Source organism: Leptonotus elevatus, chromosome 3 (assembly GCF_054856555.1).
Source record: "Leptonotus elevatus isolate MCC_2025b chromosome 3, RoL_Lele_1.0, whole genome shotgun sequence".
NCBI lineage: Eukaryota > Metazoa > Chordata > Actinopteri > Syngnathiformes > Syngnathidae > Leptonotus > Leptonotus elevatus.
Window position 1 is genome coordinate 4,905,159 of NC_141241.1, and position 14,200 is coordinate 4,919,358.

At 41.9% G+C, this 14,200-nt stretch overlaps 1 protein-coding gene across 4 annotated transcripts in view; it reads right to left on the reverse strand.

The window, feature by feature from the left end:
• Nucleotides 1–1,123: 1,123 nt before the first annotated feature.
• Nucleotides 1,124–14,200, reverse strand: part of ankrd11 (ankyrin repeat domain 11) — an 82,233-nt gene continuing 69,156 nt past the window's right edge. For 3 of the 4 annotated variants that reach the window (XM_086070930.1, XM_086070929.1, XM_086070931.1), the window contains exons 9-14: nucleotides 9,782–14,171; nucleotides 7,036–9,694; nucleotides 6,773–6,871; nucleotides 6,421–6,564; nucleotides 5,111–5,203; nucleotides 1,124–5,004 (exon numbers count right to left, since the gene is read on the reverse strand). In XM_086070930.1, coding sequence (XP_085927056.1) covers nucleotides 4,819–5,004; nucleotides 5,111–5,203; nucleotides 6,421–6,564; nucleotides 6,773–6,871; nucleotides 7,036–9,694; nucleotides 9,782–14,171 — 7,571 coding nt within the window. In that variant the 3' untranslated portion in view covers nucleotides 1,124–4,818. The remainder of the gene's footprint in view (nucleotides 5,005–5,110; nucleotides 5,204–6,420; nucleotides 6,565–6,772; nucleotides 6,872–7,035; nucleotides 9,695–9,781; nucleotides 14,172–14,200) is intronic. The other variant, XM_086070932.1, reaches the window with a different exon arrangement.

The following is a 14,200-nucleotide window of genomic DNA, read 5'->3' on the forward strand; positions in this document are numbered from 1 at the left end:
GAATCACATTTGTGAGACGTCCATCTATTTATTGGGGAACAAATCACGATGGCTTTGTAGCTCACGCACAAGTTGGGGTTTCCTAATATGAGGTTGTAAAAATAGAGTCACACAAAAGTAGCAGTTTGTGGAGCTGGGACAAAAAGCGAGACAATTTGATTTAACTCCTTTACTTACTTTCATAGTTCAAATTTCAAATTTGGCACAAGACGAACATGTCTTCGTATATTTGTCTATATCATTTAAATGTATTAATAGCCTGTCTGTTATTTTTTTTAAAAAGGATGATGAATCTTTATTTAAAAAAATAATAATAGTTGATTACAGATAATTTCATCATGGTGTGGCATGACCTTAATTAAAAGGTCATTCAAGCTTGAAAATCCTCAGTGTTCCTGAATTTAAGAAATTCTGCATGGAAGAGTGGGCCAAAAATATTTCCAGAGCGATGTGAAAGACTCATTGCCTAACCTCGCCAGCCAGATTGATAATTGTGATTCATTCGAGGGAGTTCTTTACATAATTCTCCGGAGTTTGTGAACTCACAAATACTGCGAAAATTCATCTCGTCGGCGAGGTTACTCATTATCAGGTATAGAAAATCCGATTTCAGTTGCAGTTCACGGACTTTGAATAGTCTCCCCCCCCCCCCCCCCCATTAATTTCAAAACGCCATTTTATCCCCCCAATTCATTTAAAAACGCCATTTTATGTTTACTTATAGATATATAGCAAAGATATCCTATTTTATTATCTTTAAGTGGACAAACTATGCAAAAGGGAAGAATTTAAGAGGGCAAATACTTTTCAACAGCACAGCAGGTTAATATGTTTAAATTTCAGAATGGTTCCGAGAGTCCAATACACTAAACAAGCCAGTGACTTGGTTGGGTGATCTCTTTGAGGCTATTAGATTACCCCAAAATCTAAAATTGGCAGTTATGTCAGAATAGCTATTTTAAACGTATTGGGCTGGTAAACATACTTGTTAACTCACACTAGTCGCTTCTCTGCATGATAAAAAAACATTTAACTTATTTATGGACATGCTGTGTATCATAAGTTCAAAAAGTAAAAGATTGGAAAATGTTGCTCATGGCAAACACAAAAGAAAGGGCCATAGTTGTAATATTTCAAAATTTTATTAACGAACATAATCTCTGAGGAACAACAGCAGTTCGCGCTCTCTGTACATGCAACTGTAGAAAATAACAATTTAGAATTTTTACTTTTCAGTTTTAGTCTTATACCCACCCATCCTCACTTCAGGTTCTCACATTATTTTTTTTTGTTTTCTATTTTTTTCTTTTTTCAGGAAATCAAAAACAGCGAAAAGGTGAAAGTACTGGATTTCTATGACAGCACTGACGATAGCATCGACAAGCCCTCAAATTTGCCCACCCCCCCCTTTAGCTGCTCCAACAATATGTACACGAACTACATTGTACAAATAAAAAAAAAAATGTTACATTGTTACATCAGATCCACCTGCGGCAAGCGTCCTCTGCTCGTTTCCGTTAAGAAACCCACATCCTACACAACTTTTCAGACTAGTACAAAGAAGAGGGTGCAAAACGTCCTGGGAAGTTTTATTTACACAACTATTTACAGTATGTCTCTTTCACGCATTACAAGGAGGAAAATTTACACGGCGGAGACCAACTTTAACCAAAACATACCACAGGTGCCAGAAAAACAAAAATAGATAATAAATAGGTTATTCCTCACCATTTAAAGAGTAGTTCTCCATGCTTTGTATTAGTCATTGTCCATTCTAAAAAAGGAACAAAGAAACAGCTACAGTCTGGATTTGAATTTAAAAAAATAGACAAAAGAAAACTAGAAAAAAAAAAAGGCTTGAAATCGTGATACTATCGAATGAAAAAATAGCAATTATGTATATCTAAATCCAGTAAGAAAACCAAAACAAATCTAAATTATGAGTGAATGTGAGGATTGTAGAGGTAATATGTTGCTGACTGAGGTGGTGTCAGGCTAGCATCTGTATCACCACGGCCAAGTGCTCGACTGTGCATCTGCACTCATTGGATGCGGGAATCACTTGGTATGGCTGATTATTCACACGGGAAAAATCAACCTGATTTACTCTATTGCTCTGCGTAAAGACATGCTAGGGGCCACAGGGGCCCCCGGAGGGGTGTCTGTCACCGAAAACGTCTCTGACGAATTGCACAGCGCGCGACTGCGGCAACCATCACCATTTCAAGCCTTTGTCGTTCAGATCAGTGATTGATTGCACGAGTACAAACAAAGGCTGACGGATGAAAAAGTAAAACACGGAGGATGTCTTGTAAACAATAGTGAGGGTGTCAGCGGACAAACATAGTAACGGGTTTACATTCTGCTTGATAAGCAATGTGATTGACATGCCACTGGTGTTAGAAACAAAAAAGGAGATACATGACGTTATACAGACGCACAACAATTCTGTGACCAAAACACAACCAAACTTTGGGAGAAACAAACACAATCCACGAACAAATGAGTCCAAATATGAACGTCAACGTGTACCAACCTGGAGGGGGTGTAACTATATTTCTAGCCACTTGTCTGCACAGTGTAATAGCACTCGATTACACATCCTAAACACAGCAATGACTTGATTGACTGACAGTATGTAGAAGGCCTTTGATGAGAGTATATGGAAAATGCAATCACATTTTGAACAATAAAAGCCAATCTACTCCATTGCTTTCTGGAAGATCACACAGAATGGTTCTCAGAGGAAATAGCCAAAATTGAGAGAATTCTATCAGAACCAATGTCAACTTATTGAATTTGGAAAGGGAACCAATCACCTAAATGAGTTAAATATTCAACAGGTTTACAACGCATCCAATTTGAAGGCCCCATCCTGTCCAACGTCAAAAGTACTTAGTGTTGTACCTCACTGGCGCCATCCAGTGGGTAATCATTGCAATGTGTAAGGCTGAGCAGTATCATTGCCATGTGTAAGGCTGAGCAGTAATGTGGAACATAAGTGAGACAAAAAGTTCAAAGGTCAGCATGGAATGAAACCTTTCAACTCCCCAGACTCACTTTTAATTCGGACATGTGAACAGAATATGAAGACCCTGATGGCTTTAGACAACAATATTGGATGAGGAGAAAATATTTCGAGCCAATTTTCGAAAATTATAAAGACAAATAAAATTTCAAACAGACGGTTCTCTGTTGATGAACGACATCACTTATGCTTTCATTCAAACAATAAATATCTATGTGACTTTGCCCAACAATGAGTACATTAGTTTTCACCGGGAAAAGGCATTTTCTTGGTTCGAGATTTCTCCGATATAATTGTGTAGTAAAGCAGTGAGTAATATTCCACTATTTGTTAAATAAGTCCTCGTCTATTCTGCTACATGTGTGGAAATGTGTCGGCTGGCCTTTGGTGGGTGGGTGGGGGGCCTGTTAAATCCAGAAGTGGTGTCTGTCAGCCATGTGTAAGTTATTATGATGTCGTTCCAGGTGATAGTGACAGGTAGGACTATACAACTTTGCCTTTCCAATACTGACAGAATTGAGTACATATTTGGCCCACAGATATGAGGGAGGGAAAGTGCTGCCCAAAAGTGAACTGTACATAAAAAGATACTTTTTATTTCTTTTGTTTTTCTTTACACTTACTTGAGTGATATTACAGTACATAGGTTATTTACAACTGTGCAGTAATGTGTGGCAAAATAAATTATCTAGAAGGCAGCAAGATACATTGGTTAACGAATATAAAAACTGTACATCATTTACGGAATACAACTTTTTTTTTCAGTTTTCTTTTGTTTTTTTTCCATTAAACTAATATTGGCTCTGTAGTGTTTCAAGTCACTTCCTCAGAAACAATGAAATGCCCAAGTAAAGAAATAGACAAAAACAATATTTCTCCCCGCCTGACAAACGACAATTTCGCGATTTGAATGTCAACATTCGTTATGTTTGTTTCTTCTAGTTGTCCTTGTGGTGCTTTTGCAGTCCAAGGCGCTCGGATGCGTTTGGGGAGCAAGCGCGGGGACCGCCACGCTGCTCATTGTCCGAGGCTGCGTCAACAGTTTCTTCCTCTCAGACTTCTCTCACACACACACACATCCACACACGCACGCACACACACACTTGTATCCATCTGCCGTCTCTTGACAGGTATGCAGCAGAGATCCACCAGCACCTGCATCTAGACTCCTGGTCTGTCACTTGTCTCGCAGTGGATTCTCACAAGATGCACCAGGGTTTTGTTGACATCCTCTGGTGAAGCACTGACTTGTGCTCCTGGCCCCAACAGGGGAAGCGAGGATCCTTTTCAGCTCCTCCCCCCATGGTACAACAGGCACCATGCTGTTGGGAGAGCTCCTCTTTGACACGTCTCCCCAGTGGTAGGTCTGATGAAGCAAAGCCTCAAAAAATGAATGCAGAAAATATATCTCTGCCCCCCCCCGTCTCGACACCGCTGAGCACAAGGGAGTTGCGGGCCAGTGCTGGAAAGCAAAAACGGTTTCGGCTTTTCATGCTCTGATCAAAAAAGGAGTAAAAACTTTTGAGAATGAAAGTGCAAGTTGAGTATTTTCTTTCCCCCCAGTAAAAACAAGTTTCCTTCGTCAAGGAAGGGAACCAAGAGCATGTTTTTGTGTGTGTGTTTTTTTTTTTTTTTTTAATCTGCACTCTCCCACTGTACTGTTGCTGTTTTCCTGTCTTGAAGGCCCTTCTCAAATTTGCTAGCCCTTTCCATTTGTTCTGTTCAACAAATTCTCTCTGAGAAGAAGGGATTCGGATAAAGTGAACTCTTTATCGCTGCGCCAAGAGGTGTCACGCCGGCAGAAGGACAAAGTCGTCGTTGACATCGACCATTGGGACGTAGAAGGACGGCACTTCGTTGACACACAGGGACTTGTGTCCAGCGGGGTCCAATTCCTGGACCTTCAACTGCCATTCCATCCTTTGTACCGCGTTGAGGGCTGCCGCCTCGTGCTGTTGCCGCATCAACAAACATGTCTGGAACAGACAGCGAGCGTGCGTGAACAACACCAGCAACTAGACGTGCAATTTCTGCAGAAATTGCGTGTCAATGCTGAAGATTCGTTATTATGAGATTTTTTACCTTCATACGGTCATATTTATCATCCACATCCTGAATCCAGGAGATGAACTGACGTGCGTTGAAGCGATCTCTCACCGATTTGTTCTCATCACCCTGAGCAAAAACGCAAAGTTACGAACGAGGAGACGTTAAACAAAATCATCCCCCATCCTCTTCCAAGGCATGTCTAATCGTGGTGCAACAGATCATCATTGATCCGTGGTCGGTTCGGATCAGGCCCCACGGTTCAAATCGCGCCCAATCCGCGGATTGGTGGGGGACACACACACAAAGTGCGCATTCACAGGCGATACCATTCTGACATGTCAAGGATGCTGAAACGTACTCAATGTAACATGCTAAGCCTAATTTCAAAATAAAGTTGACCAAAAACAGTAATACATTCACGGCAACGCAAATAGCCTTAGTACACTTTTACTTTGAAATTCGCACACGTCGTGGCATGATGGCTAGCTTGACTTCCCTTTTAGACGTTACTTTATCGTAGTTGATTGACATTGTAGTTGCGACCGATATCAACACAACAGTATCCCAAATTCATGTTCAATCGCTAATTTAGGACGCTAAGAAGCGGCTAATTAATCATTGTATGATATGACAAAAGTCTCCGACGTAAGTGGCTAGCGGCTAGCTGTTAGCATGACCAACGAGTGTCTGGCTGCCGGCTGGTAAATTTGATAGCTGGTACCTGGTTTACTTGAATTATTTTTCAATAATCTGGACAAGGCTACTTTGTAATTCACTCCCCATGTTTAAAGTAAAGAAATGTTGAGGCCTTTTCATTATAAAATACAATATTAACAAAACTCTGTCTTCATTTATTTTACAAAACACTTTCGCCCATTAAAAAGGAAAAACATTCAACTCAAAATAACAAACTTAGCTGTTTAGGTTATAGGAAAACAACTTTAAGCCATTTATACCTTGTTATTTTATACATGGATTATGTAAAAAATAATAATGTTTCTGCCTCATATTTCACTTAAAAGTTGTGTTCCTAAATCCTAAACGGCTATATTAAACATTTTGAATTATTTTTATTTTTTAAGATTTAATGGGAAAAGGCGTTTTACTAAATAACTGAAGACACTAAATCTTACACGGCTGTATTAGACATTTTGAATTGATTATTTTTATTTAATGAAAAAAGCGCTTTACGGAATAAATGGAAGGCACAGCACAAATTATCTTTTCTTTTTTGCTGATCCGAAAAACGATCCAATCCGTGACTCAAATTTGTGATCCGATCCGAACCGTGACTTTTGTGATCCGTTGCACCGCTCATGTCTATGTATAAACGCAATTCCTACCTGGCTCTCTGATGGCATATTGTATACTTCTGAGTCCAAAAGCATGGTGCAGGCACTAAACGGCACAGCCTGATTGGCTATGGTCCTTGCAGCTCTGCAGTGGACTCGTAACACTTCCTGCTCGCATGAGACAATGAGCTTCTCCTGTGAACATAAAACAAAATTGAGAAAACAATCAAGGAAGCTGAATTTAGTTGCATTTCTGTCTGCCAAGTACAGGCTTTGACCTTGCACCTAAAATCTCCTTTGTGCGAGTGCTGTATAGGGCTACCTTAGTGCAAAGCATGCTGGGAACACAACATCGCAGGAAACCATGACTGATAGGTGGGGAGTCGGGGACTGTTTTCCTTACCCGTTCTATGCTGTGCTGCAACCGGAGCTTTCCTCTCACTGCCTCCTGTTGTCTGAAGAGCTCTTTCAAAGGCTCTGACAAAGATGGTGGTGGGGCAATCTGTTGAATGACAAAAATGATTTCACCGCTCTGCATTAAAGCGCACATTAAACCACAGGGGCCATTTTCACAGATCCACAGTAAGAAACTTTCTGAAAGTGTGGCCCAATGAGACTGAAACTATGGTATTCCGCCATTATTAAGACAAATGTATCGCAACTTACCACTGGGATATGAAGCTTGCTGAGAGGCTTCCCATCCAGCAGATATGAGCCAGTGTAGGTCACATACTCAGCATAGCACTGTGGGGCCTGTGGGGTGATGTAGCACAATATTTTCCTCTTTTCCTCAATCTTCTTCCTGATCTGCAGATACTCAAAGTACGGGTTGGAACGATCACTGTGGTAAGGCTCAATGTCATCCAACTTTATGGCATTGACTACAACAGCCAACGTCTGCTGAATCATTTCCCGGGTCTGTTGCATGGCCGTGTTCACGAGCTGTACTTGCACCTGTGGCCCAGTTGAACGTTGGAACTTCCTCTTTCGTGGGTGCTGGGTCTGAGAATCTTCTTCTTCTACTGGTAGTGGACGGCCTTTACTTGTTTTACTCAGGACCACTGTAGGCGAGGTGGTCAAAGAACTTGGTACAGAGAGCGTCAGAGTGGAATTGGATGCAGTGGGAGAGATGCTAAGCAGTGAATCTTTGTCTTTCTTGAGTGCTGAAAAGGCCAACACTGAATTGGGAGTTGGTGTCCTTGTCGGAATAGCATTAATGGTCACTACTGGACTGATGGTCACAGACAGGGAGGTTGTTGAAGATGTTATGCTTGGAGAAGAAACTACAGGAGGATGGTTCTTGGCCCGGTTGCGTGTCATCCTCTGAGGGATTTCATCCACCTTTTTGGGAATATCTGTAGACACTGTGCTCTGGGGTACCTGGACTGGCTTTTGTGTTGTTTCTTGAGTGTCTGAATGCTCTAGTGATCTAGGAGGGGTAACAGCCACTGGGATGTGCGGAACAGGATCTGGTGATAAAGGTTCCATCAGGGGCTCCGATATGTCTTCCTGTCTCACCTCTAACTTGTCAACTGGCACCGTGTCCTGTGGTAACTGCAAAGACTCAGGTATGGGATGAATCTGGATGTGATGTAGCTGGCTGGTTTCGGATTTCACTGGCGAATACAACATATCAGGATCAGACTCATCAGAGCCTCCATATGGCATTTTACTTTCCAACATTATGCTTTGTGGCGGAAAAGCCAGAGGGCTATTGACCGGAACACTCTGAGGCTCTGGGTCCAACTCTTGCTGAAAGGTGTTATGAGACGATGGTACAACTAAGTCTTGCCCAGTGGGTTCCCCCAGCCTTTGGTCTTGAGCAGGGCATGTCGTTTCCACAAGACCTGAATGATCTACCTGCATTAAGTCCGGCTCATCAACATCCATAATTGTATGTCTAATGTGAGATTGTACTGTCTTGTTAAGGTCAGCAAAATCTGAGTCTCGATGCTCAGCTTCTTCTGATTTTTCAGGGAGCGGGAGGTCAGGCAAGGAGAACGGTCCAAGGTCATCCAGCTCATCGGCATCAGTAGAGAATGGATCTGCCCAGGGCACAACTGGCTCAGGAGCAACAGCTGCAGTAAGATGTTCGTCGGTGGTAGGGCAGAAGGCATGAGTGCTTTGCCTGCTGCCTGGCTCGTCACAAGCAGTCTCTGTGTCCATTTGGTGAGTAACCTCGATATTAGATTTGTTGCAGTCCTGGAAAAAAGACTCTAGTCTTGTGGAGGATGAGGACGTATTTAAATAACTGGGTTCCTCATCCAGAGCAGTATCAGGTCTGTCTAGAGAAGGAATGTCAGCCACAGCCTCCTTCTGCTCATCAAAATCCTCAGGGTCTTCTTCCTTGTGCCACCTATTCCAGGTGGCGTATGGAGGAGTTACAGATGGGTGTCCAGACAAGTGCTGCAGATCATTGTCTGAATGAGAATAAGGACTTGTTATTTTGGAGACAGCAGCTTCTATCTCCCCATATGTCCGATGGGGAGATTTGAGGTCCACATCATGGTTCCAACTCATGCTGTGATCATAACAGTTTTCTCCGTGGTTGGGCTCGGGATGCGGCGGAGTGAAATGGTGGACCTCGGGATCTTGTTGATCTGGCGACTCAACATGCCAGCTCTTTCTCAAAGGATCCTCAACTTGAGCGGCGAAGGAAGAAGGTTCCTGTGTTTGCTGTGTCTCATGCACAGCACAGTGATCATCTGTTCTTTCATCTAAATCAAGGTCTTCACCTTCATCGTCCTCATCTTCCTCTTCTTCATCCCTTTCCTCTATGACAGAGGGGAGATCTGAGAGGACCAGGTTAGGCTCACTGTGGTGAGATTCAGATATGTCATCAATGTCAAGTGGAGGCAATGCTGCAGGAGCTGGCGTTGGTGGCGCGGCGATGTCAAAACAGGGCTCCTGTGGATCTGGCCTGTGAACTGGTGTAGATGGCTTAGGCAAGTAACTACTGTAAACGCTATCAGAAAGATGCTCATTACTCTCTGTGCAAGGGAGCGTCGGCAATGCCAGTTCTGGTGTTGGATGGCTTGGCTCCTGCCGAGGAGACAACAATCTAATTGGAGAGAAATAGGGCGAGGGCAAGCTTTCTAGTCTATCCACACAGGCTGATTTCTCTTCTAGAATTTGTGAACCAGTAGCAGGATCAAATTCAGCCAATGGATCACTATGCTGTCGAAGGAACTTGTCAGCCTCGATTTTGAACTCTTCTTCCAGAGGCCTGCGTACATCAGAGGAGGCAGAACGGCTGATGAGCGGCAGCTGGAGATTCTTTGCCGGGGTTGGGCATGTGCCTTCCTGAAAACCTTGGGAGTACCTGCTGGTGGACAAGAGAAAGACAGAACATTAGAAAATAGTAATGGGTAAGAATAAATGCAAGAAAATAAACATTAAAATGACAAAATACCTTTCAAAGAAGGATGGTGAACATGCATTCATAGACATTGTCATTGCTGAGGAATTCTGGCAATCCAGCCCATCGAGCATAATATCGGCGTAATCTTCTGCACTGCAAGATGGAGTCCGTGGAGTCTGCATGACTTCCTCATAACTGGGGCAAGAGATGACGGATGTTGGTGTGGGGACACCAGTCGGCCTGTTGTGTTCTGACCTTGGAGAAGCCGGGAGGTTCTCTTTCATTTGATGGCCAGGCAGCCAGTCTTTTGAGTTGTGACTGTCTGTTGGCTGTTGGAACTTTCTACTAGGGGACATCATTTGAGCTGGAAGGCCCACATCTTTTAGCTTCTTCTCTTTAAGACCAGACTCCAGACTGCTGGATTTCTTCGAGGAGAGCTCACTACGGTTCTTCCTCACTTCTTCAGTGGACTTGGCTTTATCTTTAAGTTTAGGGTCTCCTGACTTGGGTCTCAGCTTCTCCATTTGTTTCATCCTTTCTTTATGTCTTTTATGACGCTCTTCAATTTCTTGATCTTTCAGACTCAACATCTGACCAAAACTCGTAATTTGATAATCGCCATCCACCAGTAGTTTTTCACGTGGACGGTTATCTTTTCGTCCTGTCTCTTTGGACTGATTGAGTTTTTCATTTTCATCTTTAGATTTTGATTTAGTGTGATCTAATCTGTTGTCCTTCTCCAATATTTCCCGATTTCTATCTTTTTTAATATCAAATTTAGGGCTTTCCTCTTTTGATCTGTCTTTCAAAGCTGTGATCTGAGGGCTATCTTTTAATCCTGACTTCATATCATCTTTGGAGTGCTTCGAAGAACCAAATCCCTCAATGTGCTTATTCCTTTCCTCCTTTATTTTATCTTTATGCTTTTCCTTTTTCTTTTTGTCCTTTGTTCTATCACTGATGACGGCAGTTGCTTTATCTTTTTTGGACATCTCTTTTTCAAATTCTAATGTCTTATCAAAATCGTCTTCACCATCTCCTTTACTGCTATATGGGAAAGTGTAAGGATCTGCCTCGAGAGGCATGGGCTCTTTCTCAAAAGGTAAGCTTTCCCTGCGACTGTACATGTCTCGGATTTCTTCAGTTTTGTCACGTTTGTCTCCTTTTTCCTTCTTCACCTTTTCTTTATCTTTGTCATGGCTTTTCTTGGAAGATGAGGAGGAGGAATGTCGGTGTCTTTCTTTCTCTCTGAACTTATCCTGGGGTGTGGATATTGAAAGAGAGTCCCTCCTGTCATCAGACATATCTGCAAGGCTGATCGAGTCATAGTAACTTGTGAGGATAGGGTCATGACCTCTGTCAGTGAAACTATCCGAAGAAATATCACTGTTCTTATCATTAGAGTCATCCTTGTAGTCATTCATAGCTTCTTCTTCCAATTTTTCTAGTAGGGACTTTTCGTTCTCACCACTGCCTTTTGATGGTTTTCTTTCCTTGGGATTATCTATCTTGTCTTTATATTTGTTTTTTGTTTTATCCTCACTGTTATCCCTTTTGTCTAAAAGCTTCTGCTTATTTTTCTTCTCCTGGTTTGAGTCCACTGACATTCTCTCTTTTCTTTCCTTATGTTTGACATCAACAGATTCTTTCTTGTCTTTGTTGTGTTTCTCGAGTGAGCCCTTCCGCTCTTTACCTGTGTCAAATGTGGCCTTTTCTTTCTTCTTCTCCTTATGGTCTTTCTCTTTAGCTTTTTCTGCAGCGTGTTTAGTCTCTGATGACATTTTCCTTACTTTGTCTGATGGAAAGTGATCCAGATCATCTTGATCAGGCGTTGAGTCTTTTCTGATAGAGTCAGAAACATGAGAAACGGCACCACTATAACTGTCCTCATCATCACTTTCATCAGTGAAAATGTCAGCTATTTTGTACCATGTTTTCTCTCGGATTTTCTCGGGCTTTCTTTCCTCTTTCTTCACCTCCAAGAAGTCCTTCTCTCTGTCATTATGTTTGTCTTGGGAGGCCTTTTCTTTCTTGTCCTTGGACTGTTCTGATGACATCTTTCGATCTTTGTCTTTGCTATGAGAGTCTTTGTGTTTGTCTTTTGCACCCTCCTTCTTGTCTTTGGACGTCCGATCAATTTCTTTTTCCTTTGCAGTTTTTTCTGCTGAGATTTTGTCACTCTTGTCCTTCTCCTGATCCGCTCCTCTATCTTTTATTTTTTCTTTGTGCTTCTCTGCTTTTGTTTTCTCTCGCTTTTCAATTCCCTCGAACTTCTTTTCTTTTTCCTTACCAGAATGGTTTCTTTCCCGGATGTCACATGACTTACTCACAGCATCCATTTCTTTGAAGAACGTGTCATTGCCATATTCTTCTCTAATTGACTCTTGCTTAATTTTTGCGTCTTTTCTCTCCTTCATGAAGTCATAGGAGTCTTTGCGATCTCGGCTATTGTCCAGAGAGTCTTTGTCTTTTTTGTCTTTACCAATTTCTGTGGATTCTTTCCGCTTCTTATCTTTTTCAACAGAGTGACTTGAGTTAATTTTTTGTTTCTCCGACCAGTCTTTTTTCTTTTCATTAGTTTTTTCTGAACAATCTTTGTCTTTCTTTTTTGATGAGACGTCCTTCTCTGGTCTTTTCTCATTATGATCTGATTTCTTGTCTTTCACTTTGTCTTTTCTTCTTGTCTCTACTGTTTCAACAATAAGTTTAACAGAATTATTGGCTTTGTATTCTTTGTACTCTTTGACAGGGGCATCCCAGCTGTCATCTCCATAGAGGGAAGAGTCTGAGGACATCTCTGAGCCCCATCTGTCATGATGGTCATCTGAGGCACTGAGCTTTGTGTCATCCAGGTTGAGGAATCGGTTGTTGACATCATAGCTTTCATACTCTGCCTCTTCCTTCAGAACTTTGTCTTTTTTACATTTCTCCTCCTTGGTGGTTTTCTCCTTATCAACCTTGAGATGCTTCTCCTCTTTCTGCTCACTTTTCCTATCTGCTCTTGACTTCTCCTTAGACTTTTTCTTCTTCTCCTCTTTATGGTTTTTTTGTTTATCCTCCTTGGGTTTTTCCTTGATATTTCTATCCTTGTCAGATTTTACAGGTTTCTCTCGCTCTTCCTTATTTGTTTTGTCCTTGGCAGAGTCCTTTGTTTTCTTATTTTTCTCCTTTTCCGCCCTATGCAAGTCTTTGCCTGATGACCAATCCTTTTCTTCAGACTTGCTTTTCGACAGCCTTTCTTCCTTTTTTGAATGGTCTTTTTCATGTTTTGATAACTTGATCTTGCTTTCAGCTGGCAATTCGGAGTCAACAGACTTTTGCCTTGAATCATCAAAATCAAATGAATAACTTTTGACAAATTTTTCATTCATGTCTTGATTAAGCACAAGACTAGGTGCCTTATCCTTTTCTTTGCTTTTGTGTTTGTGCTTCACCTTATGCTTCTTTAGCACTTTACCATCTACATCAGTTTTGGAGGCTGTACTATCTGCATTGGCATTTTTGTAGTTGTCAGAATTTTTCTTGTCCATTGTGTTATTGTGTACATTGTTATTCTTCTTTTTGTTCTCTTGTCCTTTTCTTTTAACTTGTTTTATTGATTCAACACTGGAGTCAGCAGACGAGTAGTCAGACTCGCTGGACAGGGAACTCACATCTGACCATGTTGGAGATGACACAGTCTTCCAGCCATCAGTCCTCCACTGCTTTGGGTGTTGTTCTGCTAATGATGGTGCTTGTTTCTGAGAGTTCAAGTTTCCATGCGAGGAGGACGACGTATTGAAGCCAGTGGATTCTTTAACGTTCATAGAAGAATCCTTTATGCTGTTGGACCCTTTATCATCTTCACTCTCCAGATCTCCACAATCAGAATCCGATGTACAGAATTTGTCATTGATTTTACCAAACCTGACTTCCTTGCTAACATTGTTTTTACTCTCCTTCTTCCTCTTCTTTTTGACTTTATTCTTATCTTTTAGTTGTTTGGAACTCAGGTTCCCCAAGTCTTTTGTCTTGGCATTTGTTTGAAGGGCTTGTTGACGTGGCGTAGGTGCTGGTGTGAAACACAGCGTCCTGTCATCCTCATCTGAACTGTTACTGTCCGAGATGATCCGCCTGGCGGCTTTCTTTGGTGTGAGCGAGTTGCTTTTGGAATAGGTTTTGACCTCCATTTTGGGTATGGAGATTAAACTGTTGGCCTTGGTGACTGTTTCCTTACGGAAGTCTTTTTTCAAGAGGTGCTTATCATCCACTGGGGGGACTCGCTCCTCCTCGTCATCTTCGTCAAATTCATACTCATCTTTGATGGGCGTGACAGCAGATTTAGGAGGGTCTAATGTTTTCCCTTTTAACTTCAAGCCCTTCTCAAACTCTGAGTCTGTGTTATTGCCATCAACAGAGCTAGATGGGGCACACGAGGGAGCGTCCTCCTCTTCTGAAGATTCTGTTTGGAGAAAATAAAACAAAAGCAAA